Raw genomic sequence first — 24029 nt, 5'->3', positions numbered from 1 at the left:
ATAAATGTGAGCTGAATTCCTCTAAAGGAATCTGGGAAATCGGCTTTGATTACACAGCAATGACAAGCGTGTTTTTTGAGTTCACCATTTCTCTCTTTTTTGAGGTTTAGAAAGCAGCTTTGTATTGCCACAAGATCTTAGGAAATGAAGGTGAGGCAGGGATGTGAAGTTTCTAAAATTCAAAAGGTTTCCCGTTTGTAGAAGCAAGGATGTCACAACATCCCCGTCACAATGTTATGAGGAACCTTTACATCTTTGTGCCAGAGAAAAACACTTTTACTTGTTCAAAATACACCTAAATTGGCATAAATGGTTTATAAATGTGTAGTTTTAAATAGTTGGCAAGTATTTGGTTTAAAAATGAACATTTGGTGGACATCTAGAATTTATTTCAGACTTTTTAGACGTCTAAATGCAGATGTGTTTTAGCAAAGACATGCTAGCTCATAAAAACGGTTCACAACTCAGGACCTTTAGATTACTAACCTAAAACTTACCCAACTGAGCTATGCATAAGAATATCAATTCAAGTTGAATTAATATATACTGTAAGTTCTGGACATGTTATTTTTTAAAATTACACTCAGTTCCTTTTCCAAACCTGTACTTCCATCCACTGGTTCAGTGTGAATATGTAAATATCTCATCAGCACATTAAGGAGTTGATATTATCACTGCACAAGAAATAGTTTTTATTCCTAAATCAAATGAAGGATACATTTTTTCTGAATTAGGTTTCTTTAAAGGTTTAAATGTGCTCAATTTTTGTAAAAAGTGAATTTCAATTGAAGCTAATTAACTAATCATTTGAACTGGAGTGTTGTGTTCTCACCATTCTGAAAGCACAGATGGGCCATGGGCCGGTTTTATCAACTCACATATCTAATAAAATTGTAATTAATGTAGGAAAAATGCTGATTTGAATCATGTTTAAGAGAATATTAAAGGAAATTCATCATGCGTGACCTTTAGTTAAAGACAGCTCATTTTGCTGGTTGGGGGCGTCCTCTGGATTGGAGGAGGCGAACATCATAAATCAATTTAGATTTAGCTTTTCATCTTGGTACATTTAGAAAACCTTCATCTTAACGAATAATACATGTAAGGATTTAATACACTGCCAAAAATGATTTAGTTTTTGGCAGTTAAATCCATGTAATGTCCTAATTCGCTAAAACTACAACAATTAATTTTCTGTTTCTACTTTATGTCTGTAGAGCTTTAAATGCAAAAGCAGTAATTGTTTAAAGCCAATGCTGGTAGCTAAGTCTCAAATGGTTGTTTTTGTCACTTAAATTCAACTTCAAATGTCCATCTTCATGTTTGTAGTAAACTATGAGTAGATCATAGCAGATTAGTTAAGGTAGATATAACATTTCTTGCAGATGACTTCTTTGAAAAGACCAAAACCTCTCCAGAGAGAAATGCTGAAGTAGCACAGGACTCTACTTTATTTTCAGAGCTAATTCCAGGCCTACATGCTGATGTTATCTTTTGTGTAATTTGAATAAAGAAATTCCCAATTTGTTGTCATGTGTTACGTCCTCCAAGGGCACAACGTTATTGAGGACACGAGACAAAAATGAGGGTTCAACAAAATATTTTATTCTTAAACTTAAAGTCAAGAGAGCTTAAACTCTCTTGACTTTGGTTTTCTTAGTTCAGCTGCTTCTGATTTTCTGTGAAGAAAAGAGAGTTAAAGGCCCTCAGTTTCCCGTGTCCCAAAAAAATAAAGAAAAACAAAACCTCCAAAGTATTAACAGAAAGTTGGACCTGGTGAGACGATCAAACAGAACAAAACGGTACAGCAGGGGGCCAACCCTATACAGGGCCGTCGAAGCCCCTACTAGTCCCGGACTAAAGCAAAAAAGAACCTAATGCAAAAGAAAGGACAACCGGTCCCACCAGGCCAAAATCACAAGAAGAAGCAAACAAACAAAAGCTAACAGAAATACCGCATGGCAGGCTGAAAAAGTCAGCCGCGGCCCACAGCGACTAGACGAGCGCGCACCGCGCCCGGTGGTGGTGGAGCGAGCGGAAGCGAGTGAAAAAGGCGGGACTCCTAACATGCCGAAAGCCAGCCTATTTATAGGTGGACCAACAGCGCCACAAATTAATTAAATGACCAAAAAGAAATTATCCAAACGCCAAAATATGTTAGCAAAAGGTCATTCAACTAAAGTCTATAAGAAAACAAAGAAAAGAAAGACAAAAATCATAATGTGCCCGAAGCACATAACATCATGGCACTTTTCTGCTCTCCTTCACATTCAGAAAAAAGTGTAATAACAGGGAAAACTTTTTCTTAACAACCTCAACAAATTTCAGACGCAGCCTCAAAACACAGGGGATTGTGGGAAAAATAACAGCGCTGATGCTAACATCTTGAACTTCCACATTCCTCATTTTAAAGCAGACTGAACTCTTTCCTGGGGAAAATTCTGGGATCTGTGGGAGCTTGTTGAGGTTTTTCCTTCAGCAGCAGAGGAACTGCAGCAGCTTGCAGGGAAGTGAGAGCCTCTATTCATTCATATTACCTTTTGGACTGTGATGTTGTTATATTGGCCTTGGCTGATGAGCCGAGCTCAGACCACCATCTGTCCGACCACCAACCCCACGGCGCGCGAGCACAAACACATAGGAGCCGGTGGGAGTGAATTCATGCATGCACAAACAGATAGATGCAGACACACACACACACACACTGCAGCTGCATTTCAAGGCAAGAAACACATCCAGGAAAAGCTAATGATTCCTAGGATGAAAACACACAAACACATTGTGTTTCCTTCACTTCTGTTATTGACTCATTTCCATTTGGAGGAGAATGATGGGTAATCCTACTCATTATTTCTGACCGTTAAATATAACCTGAGGTTATTCAAATTTAAACCGCGCCTCACTCCCCCCTCAGTGTGACAGCATAAACAGATTTTTTGTGTTCACCACATGAATATTTAAAGTACACACTGAAACATGCAGAGCTGTGTTACCTGGCTGTCCACCACCAGGTTCCGGATGCATCCAGTAAAACTTCGGTAACGGCGGTACGGAGACATTTCCTTCACTCCTCCCAACTGAAGAGGCTGGTAGACATTTAAATGCCTGACAGGAAGCATACATTAAAGAAATATATTAGCAAAAACACAGAGGCTAAATAAGGTTTAGAAAATAAAGTATTTGGTAAAGGTAACCTATTCTGTTTCATTGATCAGGTTAGAACAGGGCTAAAAGCTTTAGAAAACATGTTTAATATATTTTCTGCACAAAGTAAATGTACAAAAAAGTAAATTTTGCATAATTAACTAAAGTGAGAATTCTTTCCACCATCTGCAGGTTATTTCATACCGCTGGTTCCCGGGCGTTTCTCCTGCAGCTCTGCAGTCGGACTCATCGATCTCTCGGGTCTCCCCTCCAACACCTTCCATCTCATGCACAGGAACCCCACCACACTGGTCTAGGATCAGCTGGACAAGCTGAACGGAGAGCGAAAGGGACATAAACTGGTGTAGAAGCCTGGTGCTGCTCATCAAATACTGTTGATTTACTGATTGATCATCAGCAACTGAGATAACATTTTTAAAGAGATTTTAAAAAGGGTATTCAATTTTTAAGATCATATTTCCACCATGTTATTTATTTATAAATGTCAAAGTTTCAAAATAAATAAACTAAATATTTATCTCTGAGCTAAATATTTAGCTCATGGTAAACTGTCAATGTTCGTTCAACACAGGAGTATTTTTTCGATACTCTAATCATTACTCAGTAAAACATATAAATTCATACGTACACTCACGATATTGTTTTTTTATCACCATCCATCTGTTTTTCTGCCTCACCTTTCCGTCACTGATTATGTCCAGGCGATGCCAGCGCCGGTCGTTGATCGTAGCTTTAGGTGGGAGCTGAAGGGTCAGCGTTCCCGATCCGTGGTTTATGCTCAGAACTGGAACTCCGTTCCTTAACTCTGGATGACGTGGAGAAATAAATATGGATTCAGTTTGCAAACTTTTATTTTGTGGTCGAACACCAAAAGAATAACCTATAAAAATCTCAGAATCCATAGAGTTGAATATTGAAACGGGAAGAGGAAGCACAGACATTGGTCCTTTTATATTTTATTATTTTTTATGGAAGTATTCACATAAAATTACTACTTGATTCTTCTAATATTGCAACCTAATTCTGGTAAAATTCTAACTTTTTTCTGGTAATATTATAACTTTATTTTTGCATTATTATGACTATTCTGGTAATATTAATTTATTCTTGCATTATTATCATGTTATTCTTGTGTTATTACAACATTATTCTGGTAATATTAGCCGTTTATAACTTTATTCTCCCATTACTTTGACCTTATTGTCATAATATTATTACTTTATTGTCAAAATTTTAAAAATGTTTTTCTTAGTCTGGCCCTGATACTTCGTTGTGTCTCAGACACATAACTATGAGTGTTCACAGCAGGAAGGTTAGAAAAATAAATTGTTGTTGCTCTTATACCTTCTCATAGTTCTTAAAGGGAAATATAGGATTGGTGGCTCCAAACTTTACAAAACCAGAGATCAGAAATCGGCCAGAAAATTCTCACTGATGCATCACTAAACATAATAGATATGAATAAAAGCATCCTGTACAGTGAGTTTGTATTAATTTATCGTCACATCAAATCAAGCACAAAAGATGGAGGATGACTTTGTTTGTTGGGTCTGAAAAGTTGATGCATGCCATCATGACTATTGCTGTGTAAGCTGCTGAATCCCATCAACGGCAGCAGAAATCCCCTCGGTCAATCACCTTCTGTCCCAATCAGATGTGTGCATTCATGCCAAAGTGTGTGTGTGTGCGTGTGTGTGTGTGTGTGTGTGTGTGCGTGTGTGTGTGTGTGCGTGTGTGTGTGAGTTTGTGACCGGATCAGTCGTAATATTGAACATCTAAGTGAAAAACGGCTCAGAAACATCAATGCTGCCGTCATCTTTGATTTTTATTTCCCCAGATCCGCTCGGCAACAACCCGGGTTCGATAATTACATAACGTTAATGCCACAAGATTATGCAAGGAGCGCTTGAAAGGCCATCGGCGGGCTAATCCATTAACACCACATAAGAACCGCCGGGAGCTGACATTAGAGTTTATGAAGCGTTTCCTCCGCCGAGATGCTGTTCTACAGCAGCAGATTGATGAACGCTTTGTGTTTGTTGAAAAGGACGCGCTGATGAAGCTTCCCCACTGGGAGTGTTGGATCACACTGTGTCTTAGAGAGCTTAGAAGTTAAAATAATGTTTTGACTTTAATCAAACGAGTGTCACATTTCAAATTGAAGTCTCAAAGCAGCAAGCGGGGGAGTTGGAGAGAGAATACCTAGAACCTCCAAGAAGCATCAGAGTCGGAGGAAATATACAGAAAAAACATCAGTATTAATGCTCTTCCTCACCTTTTACTAAGCTTTTAGGTTTCTAGCTTTAGTTCTGACTCTAAATCACAAGAAACCATCACTTAATTTAAAGATAACACTGATGGAAAAAGAAAAAGTACGATAAAAATTAGAAAATATGTCTGCTGAAGTTAAAGTATTTAGAAATAATCCCATTAGAATATGTTATTAAAAGTACAGGGGACTTAAGGGCTGTTCCATAATTTTACTAAATATGACAATGACAATATCGGTCGCCATAATGACCTATTTTCTTCTTTCTTCTCTTTCCTCATCTGTGCTTCAATCACTCAATGAACTTTAGCATTTTAAGCAACATCATTAGTGTCAAAACATAGTTTCCACCAGTCCCCGGGGACGTTGCTTTCTGGACCCATGGCTTTGGGACTAACTAAATAAAATGGCTGCCATCAGGATCGAACCGGATGGGACGGAGAAAGAAAAGACGATGTGGACTCACACTACGGTAGAGTACTCCAAAATTCTAATCGAGTAATAGTTGTAATCTACTTATGTTGTTTGTAAGTTAGATGAGAACGAGGTTAGAGGTTGTTCTAAGCTTGTGGCTTGTTTATTGTTGTCATAGCAACTCCACTGCAACTGCCTACCAAAATGGCTGTCAGCTACAAAGTTCACAAAAGTGTGACGTCACATGAGAAGTGCTAATCCCTTCAGTTTAAGCGAGTGTCTCCTTTCTCTTTTAAGTCCAGATTGTTTTAGTGACATACACACATGAAACTCACCGACGGCGATGAAGTCCTCCGGCTCCCCAGGCTGGACGAGGCCAAGCGGCCCGTTGTAGAGCAGCAGCCCGTTGGCCGACTCGGACAGGAACTCCAGGGATATTTGGCTCTGGAAGCAAAGCTTGATGGGAGGAAACCAGGCGTAACCCTGACCTCCGAAGCCGTGTTTGGTCTGCTGGCACTCCGGCCCGTCAAACATGGGGGGACATTTGCATCTGAAGGGAAGCAGAAGCTGATAGGTTAAGAAAATAATCAATATATTCTATAAAAACTGTTATATTAGTAATAAATAGATGTGTCTCCATTCCATGAGTACTTCTCCAAAATTAAATAACAGTGAACATCTTTTCACATTGATGCAATTTGGCACAATACAGATCAACATTGCTTTAATCTGATTGATAAAAGGTGAAAGGTGATTTTCTTGAATTTAGAACATAAATGATCTTCTCCAGGGCAAAGTTTAATGAATATTTGATACATAAAAGCAATTAATGGGGACTATTTCAGTACTTTGTAAGTTAATTTACCTTTACAGCATAAAACTATAGTAACAAAAGTAGCATTTCTATCTCAAATTGAAGTTCTTTGGTACATTTCAGTAACATTTTGTCAGTGGTTTGTTCTTACTTTAAATACCTCAAACCAAAAACAAAAAAAAGTGAAGCTAAGAGAAATTAATTGAGAACTGTTTCACTACTTTGTAAGAATATTTTTCTTTAAAACATAAAACTATGGTAACAAAAGTACACAGCAAAAAGCCCAGTGTTAATTTAACTCTGAAGAGTGTGAACTATATAAACACTGAAAAAGATTTAATATCCACTCTGGGAGTTAAATCAACACTGGGCTTATACTCTGAATTATGGTGTTAACTCCCACAAAGTTGATATTAACACTTTGAAGAGTGTGGACTATATAAACACTGAAAGAGTTAAATTAACACTGGGCTTTTTGCTGTGTAACATTTCCTATCTTCTATTTAACTTCTTTTGAAAATTTCAGTAATTTTTGATTGGTGTTTGTTCTTATTTTAAATACGCCAAACAAAAAATTAAAAGTGAAGCTAAAAAAAGAAATTTCTAAAAAATGTAAACATCTGAGGCCCCCAGGGTAGTTTTCTTTTGTGGCTTGTCATATTAAAGAGAAAAAGAAAAACAAATGAAAACGTAAACAAGAAAATAAACTATTAAATCCTCAAAAATGAGTTTTCTTGGTTTTAACTGAAATCAACTCGAAAGTTTCTTTTCCAAAGTTATAAACCTTTGAAAGAGAGACCAGCTGTCGGGATTCAGCAGCTGCAATATTTCAGCTCCAATCTAAACTAATAAAGTTATGTGACAATTCAAAGTCAGCTGCAGTCCAAGCAGCTGAAAAACGGAGCCTCAGAGTGTTATTACTGCAGATGGAAACCGCTGGCTCGCTTCTTAAATCTTTTAGCATGTTTGACAGATTTCGCCCGAGTTCTTCAGTTAACAAATGGGAAATTTCTACCAGCTTCAAACCGTGACGATAACAGTGTGAGACGCCTGTTAGCTGCCAAGGACAGACATGCTTAAACTCAGGAGAAGTACAGAGAAAATAAACGATGCCAATGTGCCGGAGATGCAGCATTTAATTTACATTTTCAGGGTACAGGGTGCTGGGTTTATGAAAGAGGATTAGGGCCAAAATTATAATTTTCTTCCTCAAACTTCTGATTTTAATCTCAAAATTGTGACTTTCTGACTTTAATATTAAATTTATGACTTTTTTCTCAGTATAATTTTCTAATTCTGAATTTACTCTCTAAAATATGATTTTTTTTCTCAAACTTTTTACTTTAAACTCAGAATTCTGACTTTCTGATTTTAATCTTTAAATTATGACTTTTCCCAGAATTTGGTCTTTAATCTCAGAATTTTGGATAAAATCTCAAAATTGTGATTTTTTTTCCCTGAAATTTCTGATTTTTATTTCAGATTTCTGACTTTAATCTTAAAATTATGACATTTTTCTTAGAATTTTGTATTTAATCTCAAGATTATGATATAATTTATAGTCAGAATTGTGAGATTAAAGAAAAAGTCAGAATATGTTTTTTTTTTTTTGTTCGTTTCAGTGACCCTAATCTCTTCTATACGTTATCTATTATCCATTATCTAATGGAATAAATTTTAGTTCTCATAAAAGGTGTACTTTTGTGTTAAACTTTGTACCGGTATCCCAGAGGGCCATCCTGGCAGGTGCCTCCGTTGAGACAGGGGTTGATGGGATAGGCAGAGCATGTCAGGTGGGTCGCCTCTCGCCCTCGGCAGCCACAGCGCGCGGTCGTCGAGGCCGACAGCGACACCAGAGAGACGTTACCGGAGCTCAGAGCCACTGGGACCTGGCTGAATGAAACCTCGCTGCTGCAGCCTCCATACTGACTGCAGTCTGTGTACGGACAGTCATCCACGCCCACCTGGCTGATGGACACGCCCAACATGGCCTCCAGCTGGACAGGACGCAGAAATAAGGATGAAAACAGATTAAAAATATATTTTTATTTGATTTATGTAACTTTATTTTCTCTCAATAGACAAAAATGGGACAAAATGTAGGAATAAATATTTGAATTATCACAGTAGTTTGCAAAAGCATTCATATCCTCTGTTGTTTCCCAAATTTATTCACATCACAAACACAATATTTATGATGTTTTACTGGGATTTAGGGTGCTATGGCAACATAAAGTAGCACAAAAAGGTGAAGCTAAAAGAAAAATAATGCAAGATTGCCAAAAAATAAAGTGAAATACAGAGTTAATCCACTTAAAAAAATCCTAATTTAAAACACATAATGTAGAAAAAGGTGTGAACGCTGCCAGACATTTTAAATACATCCCAAAATTTAACTGAACACTCACAAAGTGGCCTTTTAGGCAAACAACATGCCAATAAAGAATAAATCTGAAATGAAGACAAATGGGATTTTAATGCAACACTAGAATAACAAAACATGAATATTGTTTGAACATAAATTAGAGAGTTTCAAAGAATAAGAGCATCTGACTTTGATCTCATGTCTAAACCGCATCAACAGTTTTTGAATTTGATTCATTTCCCATAATATTATTTATGCACTTTAGTGCTTTTCTTGTCATTTCTTGTTTTGTTGTCATTTCCTCTCTCTGTTGCCAAATTCACTCATTTTCTCTGCTTGTCATTTGGACTCTTTTTCTCTTATTTTGTCTCAAAGAGCGTTTTTCCCCGCCAATCAGAGTCCCTCAGGGTTTCTCTGCTTTTATTTATGCTTTTTTGAGGTTTTTAAAGATCCATCTGATACTTTTATTCAAAGTGTTTGATGTTCCTCATGCAGAGCTTCAACTTATGGCTCCAAAATGTCTACATAATCTTTTAATTTCATATTCTGTGTCTTTACTATTTTAAATTAGACAAAATAATTTTCTTTCCAGCCTATGACAATTAAACACACACTTTCTTCTTTGGTATTTGATGTTTAGCTTGTTTTTATATTTTTGTGTGCTTTGAACTGATTTTTACATGCTTTTTTATTGTTTTATGACCTTGTTTTGTTGTTGAATACTCTTTTGAACCAGGCTGCGTCAGTTTATTTAGGTCAGAAGAACCAAAATAGCTCCCATTGAAATAGTTACTGTTATAGTAATGAGTTTGGATTTGCTAATTTCCTATAATGTTGAATCTATGCATGGAAAAACAACACATTTGGATAGAACAATGGATTTTTTATGTCCTAAGGACCAAATATAAATAAAAGAATCAGTATGAAGTATCAGAAGAGTTATTTTGCTCAAACTTTTCACATTCCCATCCCTCCTATAACCATTAGGAATACATCCTTCATTGCAGTGATATGAAAAGATGGGAAACATTTCAGACTTTTTCCTTTCTAACATCATTATTTGTCTGTACGCAGCCAATAAAGTTAGCTAACTGAAATGAGTTGCATTTATGCATATTTTAAGTTTTTAAATTTATAATCTCAAAATTTGAAGTTTCATTGCATTGTAGTATTCTGAACTGCAATTACTTTTTCCAAAAATATGTCTCATCAGACCATTTCTTGCTAACATACTTCTAGATAAATCTGTTTGCAATGAAAATAAAAACTCTTCCACTTTGAACTAAAACAAAACACAATATAATTTAACGTGTCTGTCTTTCAACTAAAACCTTATTTTCGTTAATGATATAAACATATTTTTTCCTCTTGCTATTTTATGACCTTTTAATGGTTCCATTAAGAAAACATGAGCAGTGAGGCAGCCCAGAGTAAGACATTTGCATGTGACCTTGCCCAGTCAACGTGTGCACACACGTCGTGTATGTTTTTATGCCTGGTTCGCTAACTGGCATGATGAGCTGCATGTCGTGGAAGAAAACATCAGATGCAGCTCCGCAATTTTCAGTGCATGTTAAATATTCATCTCCATGATGTTTGCATGGAACATTGGAATCTATTACAAAACTAAATTGTTGCTTACACAACATGTCCAGTTTATTTTCATAACTACATTTTTGTCCAAGTGTGAACAGTTTAAAGTGTGTTTAAACTTCACCTGCAGTCTAAATAAATCCTCCACTCTCTTCTTTTTAATTTTGTTTTAGAGGAATTGAAAAGCAACCATTCTTGTTTATATTTCTGAAAGACTGTGTCCTAATAAGGACGATATTTATAGACGTAGTTTTTAGGTGATTTTTGAGTCCTACCTTGGCTTTGTTTGCCGCCACGTATCCATGAAGCTTCTCCGCCTTGTAGTACGGTGAGCCGTGTGCAGCAAACCAGACATCCAGCGCTCTATAACTCAGCTGGTCGGCTTTGCCTACAGAGAATATCTGGACGTTTTCTGGCAACGTCTGCAGGATTTCAGCCAACATTTGCCCCAGACGGGAAAACCGACTCCCCTGACCGCCGCTGCTACTCTGGAAAAAGCCCTCCACTGTAAGATCTGGAAGAAGAGCAGATGTTCCTGCTTGTATTTTAAATGTTCTTTGGGAACAAAGATGACAACACAGAAGAGGGGGGTCTTATTTTATATTAGCTGCTATTTTATTTATTTTTTTGCTTTTTGGTGACCTTAGAGGTTTAAAAGTTGGATAACTATTCTTAGAAAAATAACTAACTGAAGTTTGGGATCATAAAAAATGTGCATCTCTCAATGGTCTCAGTGGTAAAATAGCTCTCTTTTTAACACATCATGTTGTGGGAACTCACTGTTGAGGCGAACGGAGCCAGCTCGCTGCAGGGCCTCCTGGTGCAGCTCTGTGACATCCACCTGAGCGGTGGAGATGACATCAGGCCATGTGCTGTCGGACACACGCACCTGCAGGCGGTAGGTGCCTGGAGGAGTTCCCTCCCTGATGCTGAGCTGACCTGAGCTCTGATTCAGACCGAACAACCTACAACAGGAAAAAATGCATATTGTCATTAGACGTTTTATCTGTCAAACATCATGAAAGTAATCGTCTCAAGAAACTAAAGTAGACTGGATCTTCTCATGACACTTAAAGAGTGTCATGAGGGAGGAGAAAATGAATTTTTCCTTTTATTTTGTGTCAGTGGTGGGCACGCTTCTACTATTCTGCTAATAGTGGAGCTAATGATTCGTTTAGCGCTTTTGCTAACTTTAAAAACTTTTAGTAGTCTTAGCTTAATTTTTCTGGATATCTTCTAAAAGCGTTAACTTAATTGGTTGTTTTGTAAACTTTTAGTTAATCTGTAATGGCATTGTGGTTATTGGCTGTAAAACTTCTTGCAGAACTAAAACTTATGACTGGGATTGTATGGTTATCCCAACTAACTTCTTAGTTAGCTCTACCCACTACTCTTTTTTTTTAAATCATTGAAGCTGTATGATGTTCCGTCCAGAAAAAGCAGCTGCACAAATAAATGATTAATAGTCCAACATTCATGCTAAAAATGACTAAATGTAAACTTTGGTGAAATACATACAGCTTATTTGCTTCTGTAACAGTTTTGTTTGCAGAGACTTGAAGCTGATATCCTCATATCTTACATCTAGGCTGCTGCTTCTACTGAGTCCCTGCAAGGTGACATTAATAATATCCAAGCGATGCATCTTCATCTGAACTCTTTGAGCTTCTTATTTTGCTCCGAGTTTTATCTTTTCTATATGTAAATAACCATCAGCCTAAACCTAATCCATTCTGTGAAACAAATTGCTATCTGCAGGATGCGCAGATGATGGGATGTGATTCATGAGTAACTATGGTAATGCTGTCCCCAGTGGTTCCTTTGTTCTCGGCCGTCTCCTGTCGTCCCCCCTTGTAGGTATCTCGTTAGAAGAAAAGGTGGCGGGGAGTGCAATCAGACTCTCCTTTCAATGCGTCCGCGTGAAGCCGCGCCTCATCAAACAAAATGAGCTCGCCCTCGCTGTGCTTCACTGGGAATTTTCAATACCGCTGGTTATGAAGTATTAATAGCACTGTTCCTGACAAGTCAGATCTCTTTTTCTATCTCTCTCCTCCCTTTCCAGTCTCTTCCACTCTTTGTTTCCTCCTTCAAACTGCCTGTATTATACGGCCCAATTTTGTTTCTCTTTTTTCTGTTGCACCTTTGTACTCTCTCATCCTCTGTATTTCAAAACTGTCACTCGTTGTGCACTTTTTATTTTCTTTTTCTTTTTGCTCTTCCTGCTTTGTGTCACATAAGAAGGGAAACTTTACCCAAGAATCTGTTTCATGTGAAACAGATGGTAAAACTGCTTTACATCTTCCATCCTCTGACTTCTTTTATCCAATACGTCCAACAGGCTGCATGCTTGAACCAAAGATGCTCTAAGTGACGGAGTTAGCATCTTAATCTTTTTGTACCAGTTGTTTTTAGATGACACAAAACTGAATCTATTACATCTAAAGTTACGTGTAGATTTAATCTTTCTTTCTCTCTTGCTTTTGTACCTATAGTTTTCTTTTTGTTATACTTATTTATTTTACTTACCTGTATTGGTGCCTAATTTCTTTGCTTCACCTTTTGCCCAACCAGCAATAAAATGTTAAAACAGTTTCAGATTTTATTGCAGTAGCTAATGTCAGACATAAAACATTTCAAAAACTCCACGCTACAATTTGAGTACATATAACTGGCAGGCCTCAATATTCCCATAAATAAATATAGAAAAAGTATTTTTAAAAATAAAGCTTTTTTTTAAAAAAAAACCTTCAATTCAAATGTAATTAAAAAATAACATTTTTTAAAATAATTTTAATTCAATTTTTAATAAAATAAAAGTAAAATAATGTTTTGCTTTTTTAATTTAATAAGTGTTGGGATAGTGTTCAATATAAAAAATGACTCATTGTTTCCATAGCATCTAATATGACATGACACACAGCTGCACTTTTCTAATCAACTCATACAAATAAAAGAACATTAAACTAAGGCAGATTCGTCAAAAAATGTCTACAAGAGAATAGCTACATGCCTAAAATGTTGTCCTTTTGCAGACAAATTAAAGTTAAAACTGATGAAGAATCTGTTTATTTTGCCACAAAGGACAATCAGATAGATGGAAAGGAAAGTGGGAAACAATTCCAGACTGAAATAAACATGTTTTTCACTCAAAGATTATCTTATTGCATTAAAAATTTACTTCATTTAAGACGTTTTGCACATCTGTAACTGAATACGGCAGTACATTTCCACTTGACGTTCATGGTGATTCTGTGTATCAGCTGCAACGTGGATGTTCTGTTCCAAGAGTTAAATGCTGGTCGATCAGCTGGTAATGTTAAAATTAGTGTAAAAGAGACAGATCCTAAGTGTGAGCTTAACTTGTATACATTTTTATTGCTGATTATTATTACTGAGCATTACTTATGCTTGGTTTTATACTATGTATAACTTAAATATGATCCATGTTGTACAGCGCTGTGACTTTTTGTATGTGAAAAGTGCTTTATAAATAAACTTTCCTTTACTGTAATCCTGCTGATTCGTGTCAGTTTTAACATTTAATATGCCTTCAAGCATTCAAAACCTTTGAACCACTAGTGAACATTTACTCAACGGGAAACAAAGCTACTCACTGAAGACTTTTCAGCTGTTTCTTGACATTTTCATCACTTCTACACTTTGTTCTTCCTAATGTCCCTCGACTCTCCCATACTAACTAGCAGAAACTACTGGAAAACTTTCACGAAAATCCTCGTTCTGCAGTTTTTTTCAGTGTTTCATCAAATGCGATCAAATTACCTGGTTGGTTTGCCATCGAAGCGGTACACCTTCTCGCTCCAGTCATCGAGGTCAGGGGACTGAATTTGTCCAAGACTTGTTGTTGGGAGAATCCCTGTGAGGATGCAGAAAGTAAAGCAAGAAGAACAAGTTTAAAAATGCATTATGCATCCCTGTGGTACAGCCCAAATATTAGGAGTAAAGACTGAAAGCTTCACCAGAAGGAACAGGCACAGGTGACACCTTATTGGCACACATGGTCATGGTTAAATAGCGCATCAGGAACAGAGTCTCATTAGAATAACTTTCACTGTTTTTTCCCAGGAGCAGTAATGTAATCACTTTATCCATGAAATAAGTTGCCTTTTCAACTCACTTCCTGTTCATGTCCCTATCAAAGCTGGGACTTAAGCTGGAGTTAATTGTTTGCTTCATGACATGTTTTCGAGGTTCAGGGTGGATTCCTATTAGGAGGTTAATGTCTGCTCATGTGGAAAAGTCCCAGAGAGGAAATTCATCAAAAATACGCTACGGAGAACCTTAGTTTTCCAGTAAATTACAGCAGGCTGACAGATGGTACGAAATGCTAAATAAGTGATGGGGCTGCAGTGGGAGGCTGCGAGAAGTCCACTGTGTCATGAACAGATCTTGCAACGTGAGCAAAAAGGGCTCAGAAGGGTTTGAACTATGACAATCAGCTATGATTTGCGAGGGACAAATGTTCTCTTTCTTCTTGTGGAGTTTGTTAGGTACAAAATAATGCACTGAGGACAACATGTGGAACAGAATCTCAAAAGATAAACCCTTGATTCTGAAACGGCTCTTATTTTGTTGGTGTGTCTAAGAATGAATGCATCACTATGTGGCTGCATTACTAGACATGCTACTGTGACCCCTTTCCAACAGCAAAAGTTTTTGCTGTATTTATACAGTGTTTCCCTTTATATGCATTTTCTGACTCAGTAGATAGTAATATTTTTATGCTGTAATTTCAATTTGTCTGTTTATTAACTTTGGTTGGTACACCCATCCAACTGAAAAGTCAACTGACTTAACTTAATACACTTAACCCTAAGTCACTAATTATAAATAGCAGCAATGCTAGCACTTAGGTGTTCGATTAATATTATTATTTAGAAGCTAATGCTAAAGCACAACATGCTTTACAACCAAGTATAGTGTATTAAACAGGATCAAATTTGTTCTTTCACAATTTTCTGTCCGTGTCTCAGAAAGAGATTCATTGGAACAGAACTGAACACTTGTGTTCAGTTTTATAGTAGTTTTGTATTACAGCCAGCGAATAGAGAAGCATATATTACACCTCTGATCCACCACAGGAGCTAATCATAGAGTTACTTAAAATATATGATTTAAGGATGCAAAGCAAAGACAGCAGCAGCAGAAGCATTACAGGCTACAGGTGCAAACAGAGCAGAGACACTTTATGATCCTCCAGTGTTTGTCTGATCTGGAAAATGTGTCATCCAGCAGAATCAGATGCAGTTACTAACATTTTGTGGAAGGCATACAGCCCACATGAGGATTGCAACACAGAGCTCTGCCAAATATAAGGGAAATTTCTGACAGACATCTTATGCGTATTGCTCAGATCAATGTTGATCAGGACTACATCAAGCCTTTTTGATCCCAGCTACATGCTCTAAAAGCTCACACAACCTCAGAAGATCGACTTGAATGATGTAAACGATAAAACGATCAATAAGCAGGGGGGTTGTTGTTACATGTTTATGTCAGAACTGAGATCTTAAAGCAACTATAAAACCCTGTTGAGAAATTATTAGAAAGTCTTTGCTGAATGTTAGTGAATTGTATGATAAAAAGCATTAAAAATTACAGACTGAGTCAATACAACACCTTGTAAAGAGTTTACTTTGAAGGATTAAGGAAGGAAACACAAATATATCTTTGCAAGACTTTGCACTTAGTGGTTGACAAGAATGCACTCTGCACAAAATGCCAGTTCATCACGGGACCAACACAGAAAGACACAGGACAACCAACCATTCACATAAACATTCACACCAATTTGCAATCTTCATTTAACTTCCTAATGGTGGAATGAAAGTGGGGCAGTCAGAGAGAACACCCAAACTCCAAACTAAAAGGTTATTTAAACCCAAAGCTTGTACTAATAAAATCTACAACAGTGTGAAGCGTTTAAGCAAACTTAATACTTTGCAAAAAAAATCTTGAACAGATTAGGATACAGGGTACACAAAACATGTTCATTATATTTTTTGCACAAAATCGTTCTTATAATCTGATAATGAGTTTTTAGTCTGGTCAGGAAACATTTCACTACCATTGAGATGAACATTCACTAAAAGAATTAACCCCTTTGAGCCTATTTTGAGCTCCTTTCAAAATGAGCTATTTAATGGCCTCTTGTCACTTTAAATCCAAATGCTGCTGGCCCCACCCCCAACTCAACAATTGGGTTGCTAGGTGACCGGCTGGACTTTGCTGTGGTTGCTAGGTAACCTGCTGGGACTGGCTGGGGTTGCTAGGAGCAGTGCCTGCTGATTTGTGACTTTATATTCTAAGGTTTTTGGCTCTGAAAAACATTTACTTACTTCAATATATGGTTGGGTGTTTTTTTTTAAGCACTTGAGCTGTAAGGCGCACTATAAGGCGCACCTTCAATGAATGGCCTATTTTAAAACTTCTTTCATATATAAAGCACACCGCATTATAAGGCACATAGAATAGACGCTTCAGTTTGGGTTGCCGATTTGTTCCGTACTCTATTATTACACATCCACATTTGTAAAGAAGTGGTCCCCGAGTGCTTTATATAGTAGGCTGCCCCAGTCGTTGTTTCACTCACGGTGTTGGTGTTGTGATATTGTGCCCAACTGCTTTCTGGGTAACACAGACCAACAGACACGCTGCAGTCTCTGTCTCTCTTCCCCCGCCCCTCCGCCCCCCTTGCTTTAAATGCATTATCAAACTTTATTAACAAACCAGCGTTCTGACAACTATCCCAGCATGCACCGCGCGCTTCTTCTTCTACGGGGGAAAATGAAGTCGGTGGCTGCTTAGACCTGTTGTGGCTCAATATTGGTCCATATATAAGGCGCACCGGATTATAAGGCGCACCGTCGGCTTTTGAGGAAATTGAAGGTTTTTAGGTGCGCCTTATAGTGCGGAAAATACGGTAGTGTAAATCCAAATGGATGTATAAAAACATGTGAATTTTACAACAAATCAGATGGTAAAAAGCAGGACATACCTTCAAAACTGTAGACAACAATATGGGTGTGTCCAGGTAAGTGTGGATGGTCATTTCTATCACCGATGACAACTGTCAACGTGTTGGTTGAGCTCACTGGAGGAGAACCGCTGTCAATCATGAGAATGGGAAGGCGGTATTCCTTTTGGCGCTCACGATCAAAGCTGCGAAGAGCAGTGATGGCTGCGCTGCCATTCCGAAAGTCTGTCAGGTTAAAGTTTGTGGCATCGGAGGTTAGAAGCAGGAGTCGGATGGAGAACGGACCGCCGTTGGTGGACGTGTCTCGGTCGACGGCGTGGAGAAGCATGGACGTTTCATTCATTCGCACAGCCTGTGGAGCTGCAGTGTTCTCCCAAACAACAGGCTTATAGGCAGCCTCAAACTCTGGCCCATTGTCGTTAATGTCGAGAACAGTTACCATAACGATAGCGGTGCCAGTTAGCGGTGGGATACCAGCATCTGTTGCGAGAACCATGATCCTGTGCTGGGAGATTTTTTCTCTGTCCAGAGAATGCGCAACAACCACCCAACCAGACTGATCCACCAGGAACTGACTGTAAGGGTCGGACTCCTTCGAAATACTGTAGGAGAAGCGTCCATTTAGGCCAGAGTCCAAATCAGATGCTGTAACCTGAGCGACAATCGTTCCCACTGGGACGTCTTCAGACATGGCAGCCGACTCATAGAACTGCGGGAAAAAGACGGGAGCGTGGTCGTTGGAATCTTCTACTTGGACGAGACAGTAGGCCAGGCTGAAAAAGTCAGCATCTTCAGCCTTCAGAGTTAGATTAAAGGTCCGCTCATGGAGTTTCTCAAAGTCAACCTTCTTCTTCAGCTTTATCACGCCACGTCGGTTTACTTTGTCCGTCTCAACGAAGAACTTCCTTTCCTCGTCTCCGCCAACGATGCTGAAGGTGACAACAGCATTCTCACCCTCGTCTCCATCAGTGGCAGAGACCACAAGGACCTCGCTGTTCACCTCCAGATCCTCATTCATCTGGAAGACACATAAAGGCATTTTTTATGACAACTAATGTCAGGGTTTGTACACTTTTCCCACAGTGAAATTCAAGTACTTTTTCAAGCGTTTTTTTTTTTTTTACTTTTCCAGCATCGCAGATTGGACTATTCTACATTGTACATTCTATATCAGGGACAAGGTAAACAAAATTTAAAGTTTGTAAATTTCTCTCCTTCAGTCACCCTATGCACCTGACTGGTGTGAGAACAAAACACTAATAAGAAAATCCCCCAGTTTCAATAATGTTCAATAAAATATAAGCCAACCTTAATTTCAATTATACAGGTCAATAAGTCATTGAGTCATTAGGAATACTAAGTATTCATTACACTGAACCAATCCAAACAAATTGTGTTTAGGTCAAACCATCCTGCTTAAACACAATACACAAAGAAAGTCACAAAAAATCTCTAAAACGTTTTCTGGCATTTAGCAAATATAAATATTTTTTAAGTAATAGTATCTGACTTAAAACAAGAAACGTTTAGTCTGATTTGACTTCAGATATTTAAATAAAGATATTTATTTAAATATCTGGTTTCAACTGTAAATAAAGCTTTCCAAATTTAGGATTTTAATCAAACGTTAGATTACCTTTTATTCAAAACTCTTGAAAATGCTTGAAATTAATTTCGACGTTTTTAAGGACCTGCACAAACCTTGTAATGTAAATATTAGAAGACAATGACAGATCAGATGTCTTTGAAGAGTTTGACTCACCTGAGTGGTGTAAGCCCTCTGAGTAAAAATGGGTGGGTGGTCATTTACGTCTGAAACCATAATAGTGGCTGTTCCCGTCCCAGACAAACCACCGCCATCCCGGGCCTCCACCACCACCAGATACTTGTCTTCTGTCTCCCGGTCCAGTGAGCGGAGAACTGTGTAGATAGTCCCGGTAGTGGCATTTATGGAGAACAAGTTGAGGTTGATCTCATTGCGAATGTTCTTGATGATGCTGTAGGTAAGCATGGCATTCCTGCCTTCGTTTGGGTCGTCAAGGTCCATGGCACGCATCTCCATGATGGAGGTGTCGGCGGGGGAGTTTTCAGGCACTTGGCCAATGAAGCATCCGTCTACCTCTAGGGTTGGGCACGGAAAGAATGGGGAGTTATCGTTAATGTCTCGGACTTCTAGCAGCACATCAGCGAATCCTGTAAGCCCCATTCCGCCCTCGTCTGTGGCGAGGACAAGGAATCTCCAGGCGGGGCGCTCCTCTCGGTCCAGGCGGCGCTGGGCATAGATCCTTCCGGTGTGTTCGTCGATAGTGAACTCGCCTCCTGCACCCTGGCCATGGAGGGAGTAGCGGAGGGCAGTCTGGTCCGCTTCCTGATCGGGATCTGTTGCTGACACCTACACAAAAACAAGAGGGAAAAGGTGAAAAAGCAGCAAAGAAATCATTCCTCCCACTTCTTCTTCTTTTCTTTTGGTTGTATTTACCCAGAATGCCCTGTGCCGTAGTACACGTTCTGCTTTTGGAGCGGTCTCCGGTCCACTTTGTGTTCACATATGCATTCAAACCGTACCACAGTTCACTTCAACTGAACCGATAGCTAGATTTTTCGGCGGACCAGAGTTTGCTTTTTTGAGTCGCGTCAGAGTTTGATGCTCATTCACTTCTCCCCAAATTACCAAACTTTCTAGCCAAACGAACCAGAGTTTGATTAAAGCGGACTAAACCGGACTGATGGGAACATTCCTTACTTGATCGCAGTTGGCTTTAAGAAATGAGACGTCCACCATAACTGGATGACCTCAGCTATGTCTAAAAATAAACCTCTAATAAGCATTTTGCTCTTTGAGTGATTGCTTTTATGATGTATAGCCTTTCAAATGGGTATTGAATAATTGCAAAACACCAACGTTTGTTTCTCTTGAAAATTAATTGCTTTCCATATCAAAACTGTAGCAAAAGCCACACCTTTTATTTATGCTGACAATTTGTACAACAGCAGTACATTCATCACAATTCAATAATACCTTCCTTAATAAGCAAATATTTCATCTTGTTCCGTTCTTTCCTCATCACGTATTTCCTATCAAAACAGGTAAATTGCTTTTCCAGCATGTAGAAATGTCAAGCCCAGCAACTAGGACATGCAGCGGGGAAGTGATTGCAGCAGCTGGCCCCGCGCGCTGGGACTTCACAACACAGGAATAAACATTTCTCTGCTGCTTTGTCCTGTTTGCTTAATTAACCTGCCTTCCTGCTATCTCTCTGAGCGAGGGGACGAGAGCAGCAGCAATGAGTCGAGCCTTCACATCTGTCACCGAGACACACAATGCAATTAAAAGTTAATAGACACAGACAAAGGCAAGAAAAATGTACACTTTTACCCTTTCTTCTCCTCTTTTGTCACCAGAGTTTGTTTACTGAACCCTTTGAAGTCCTCCTCCCCGCAGCCTCCTCCCCCATGTCGCCTCTCCGCATCCTCTGACAACGTGACGCAGGTACACAATATTGAAGATGAGCAGCGGTGGCACCACAGAGGAGGCAGGTGAAGTCAAAAAATATTCATTTCAAATTGGATTTTCTTTTCCGTTCGCTATCTACTGAATTGCATTAGTGCACAGGGCTGAGAGTGCGGCGCGATGAGGGAGGACCCGTCCGTCGTGCGGCAGAAAGACTATTGAAAGCGTCAGAGAGGAACCAAAAGCACATCAAATCAATTCCAGCAGGCGAGGGGAAGCAGGCCCAGGTTGAGGACTGGGTGACACATGCGCCTCTGACGGAGATTATTTCTCTCCCCTCCCAGCTTCCACCTTTTTAATCTTATTTAGCTTGGCAGCACATGCAAATTATTGTGAATTACCGGAGAAAGGTGTGACGAAAGGTGGATGAGATCAACAAGAGAAGGAGGTCAACAGGAACATTTTAGAGGCAACTTTGAGGACGATGGTTACTTCCTGTTAGACTTTTTTTGGCCTAATATTTCACCTTGGAGTCTCTCTTACCAGTTTTTGTGTTAAATGCCGTCATACATGTGTAATGTGTTAGTGGAATGAATCTCTGCTGAGGTGTTGCTCCAGGCTAATTTTTAGCATAGCTAATGCTATTAGATTTTCCTCCATAAAACCTGATACATTTTCACATATTGTTCATATAAACATTAACATCTGAACAATAATGTACATTATGTATGTCTGGTCGAAGGTGATACTTTATCAGGTTTACATTTCAAATAATTTGATTAGGAATGAGTGAACATCAGATCTCCAGTTATGGCTAAATGATTTAGCATGACAATAAAAACATGTTAAACACCATCAAAACATTCATTCATTTCCTCACTTGCTTGTACACTTAACAAGGTCAGAGTAGATTACTCACAAAAGTGTATTATATGTTGCATATGTTGTTTTCTGATCTAGTAAATTAGGGTCTTAGGTTGTTTTCACACCCAATAGTCTGGTAAACTCGATTTCTAATTTCTCTCTCAAACAATATGTAGCTTTTATTTTAATGTGTGTTATTTATTGCAAGCATTATGTTATTTTCTTCCATTTTAACCATAATTGCTTCTGGAGGGGAAATGCAAATGCAGCATTTTTCATAAAATCGGAATAACTGGAATAAAACTCAGTATTGTCCATGTGATACGCCCAAAACAAATAAGCCTTCACATTCTCTGACCTCCAGGATGAACACAGGAAGCTGTGTGAGCTCCTCCATCACAGAGGCGTGATACTCCGTCTGACTGAACACCGGCGCCTCGTCGTTGCGGTTGACCACCTGAACCACCACCAGGGTCTCGTTCTCCCACTTCCCGTCAGAAGCGACCAGCCGCAGCTCGTAGCGCTGCTCCATCTCGTAGTCGAGCGGCTGAGCTACAAAGATGGTGCCCACCTCTGGCTCCACGTCGAAGGTCCCCATGGCGTTTCCTGAAGTGATCTGGTAGCGCAGCTTAGCGTTGGCGCCTGGATGGAAGGAACAGAGTCCAGGTCAGTTTGAGCCGTTTCAGTTTCTGTTTATTATTATCTGTGTATTCAAAGGTCAGTTGATGAAAGAGAGGCAGTTAATAATATATTATTTTGACATGATCAGAAAAAGAAAAAGAAACTTTAACCTTTAACACAACCTTTAACTTTTTGCCATTAAGGCCAAAAATGTCAAATTGATGACAGTCATGAATCACAGACTTTTGTTATTTTTATGTATTCAATAATATACTAAACCAGCGGTTCTTAACCTTTTTTGAGGTACCGAACCCCCCAGTTGCATATGCGCATTCATGCATATGCGGTATTCTGATTTAGTAATGTAATTATATTAGCTGTGTTACCACCCCCACACCACTAGAGGCAGTAGCAACCCCGAAAAGATGCGACAAAGGAGCAGAATTAGACTACAGAATTTGCTGAGGTAATTAAAGACAGAAGTTCAAATCCATGCTGAGTGGAGCTCCTTCAATCAGGGCTCCTCCGCAGCACTGATTGGCTAAGCAATGTAACGTGATCCTCTGCAGCAAGTGATGGCAAAGCGGCGTGTCATCACGACTTTACACAAGTGTGTCTTTACCTCCGCGGCAGAGGCTCCGCCGAACCCCTGAGACCGACTCACCGAACCCCTGGGGTTCGGTCGAACCCAGGTTAAGAACCAATGTATTAAACATATAACATTGTAATGAAGCACAGTAGTAAAATAATCTCTAAGTCATTGTCGATCCAAAATATAAACACACTATAAACTTGCACAGTTGCTAAGTAAATATTTTAAAACTTTTTTGTAATATTTTAAAACTTTATATTTGAAAATATTTTTCTTCTTAACTGAAGAAAAATATTGTCTTGTATCAAAATAAATAAATGTTTCTTAAAATCAGGAAGATTTTAAGATTTTTATTTAGTCTGTACAAATAAATCACAATTTCCCTACATTCTTGAATTGTGGACTGAGGACCGGAAATGGCCCCCCGGCCACCCTTTGGACATCACTGCTTTAACACAACCTGAGTTGCATAGAGCTCTTATTCTGAAACGTTACTTTTTGAATAGCATTGTAGGAATTGCTGGCAAAAGAAGATTATCTTTGATTGGCAGAGGAAACAGACACACACACACACACACACACACACACACACACACACACACACACACACACACACACGCACGCACACACACACACACACACACACTGATGACCCATGTGGACAGCAGCAGCAGCAGGTATCACATCTCAGAAGAAAACAAGCATCTTCCTCACAGTGGGGCTCATTAGATGCTCACGCCTTCACATCTTGTCTGCATCAGACCCGCTCATCGAGTTGTGATGCAGTACTTCAGAGAACGTTACCTTGGCTGAAATTATTTTCACATGAATTTGATATTAAACCCTTAACCTAATCGCAAAATACAAGCATTTTTACCAAATACAAG

The 24029-nt window shown here is 38.8% G+C and overlaps 1 protein-coding gene across 1 annotated transcript in view; it reads right to left on the bottom strand.

Moving 5' to 3' along the window:
• Positions 1 to 24029, bottom strand: part of LOC103477590 (neural-cadherin) — a 137214-nt gene that overhangs the window by 10324 nt on the left and 102861 nt on the right. The window contains exons 17-27 of the mRNA XM_008430788.3: positions 22288 to 22571; positions 19377 to 20006; positions 17636 to 18632; positions 14401 to 14494; positions 11401 to 11585; positions 10896 to 11134; positions 8382 to 8659; positions 6184 to 6398; positions 3843 to 3970; positions 3349 to 3476; positions 2994 to 3105 (exon numbers count right to left, since the gene is read on the bottom strand). Coding sequence (XP_008429010.2) covers positions 2994 to 3105; positions 3349 to 3476; positions 3843 to 3970; positions 6184 to 6398; positions 8382 to 8659; positions 10896 to 11134; positions 11401 to 11585; positions 14401 to 14494; positions 17636 to 18632; positions 19377 to 20006; positions 22288 to 22571 — 3290 coding nt within the window. The remainder of the gene's footprint in view (positions 1 to 2993; positions 3106 to 3348; positions 3477 to 3842; positions 3971 to 6183; positions 6399 to 8381; positions 8660 to 10895; positions 11135 to 11400; positions 11586 to 14400; positions 14495 to 17635; positions 18633 to 19376; positions 20007 to 22287; positions 22572 to 24029) is intronic.

Source organism: Poecilia reticulata, chromosome 16 (genome assembly GCF_904066995.2).
Source record: "Poecilia reticulata chromosome 16, P_reticulata-male-v2, whole genome shotgun sequence".
Taxonomy (NCBI): domain Eukaryota; kingdom Metazoa; phylum Chordata; class Actinopteri; order Cyprinodontiformes; family Poeciliidae; genus Poecilia; species Poecilia reticulata.
Note: the sequence above shows the minus strand (reverse complement) of the source record. Positions and strands in the feature narration are given on the sequence as shown.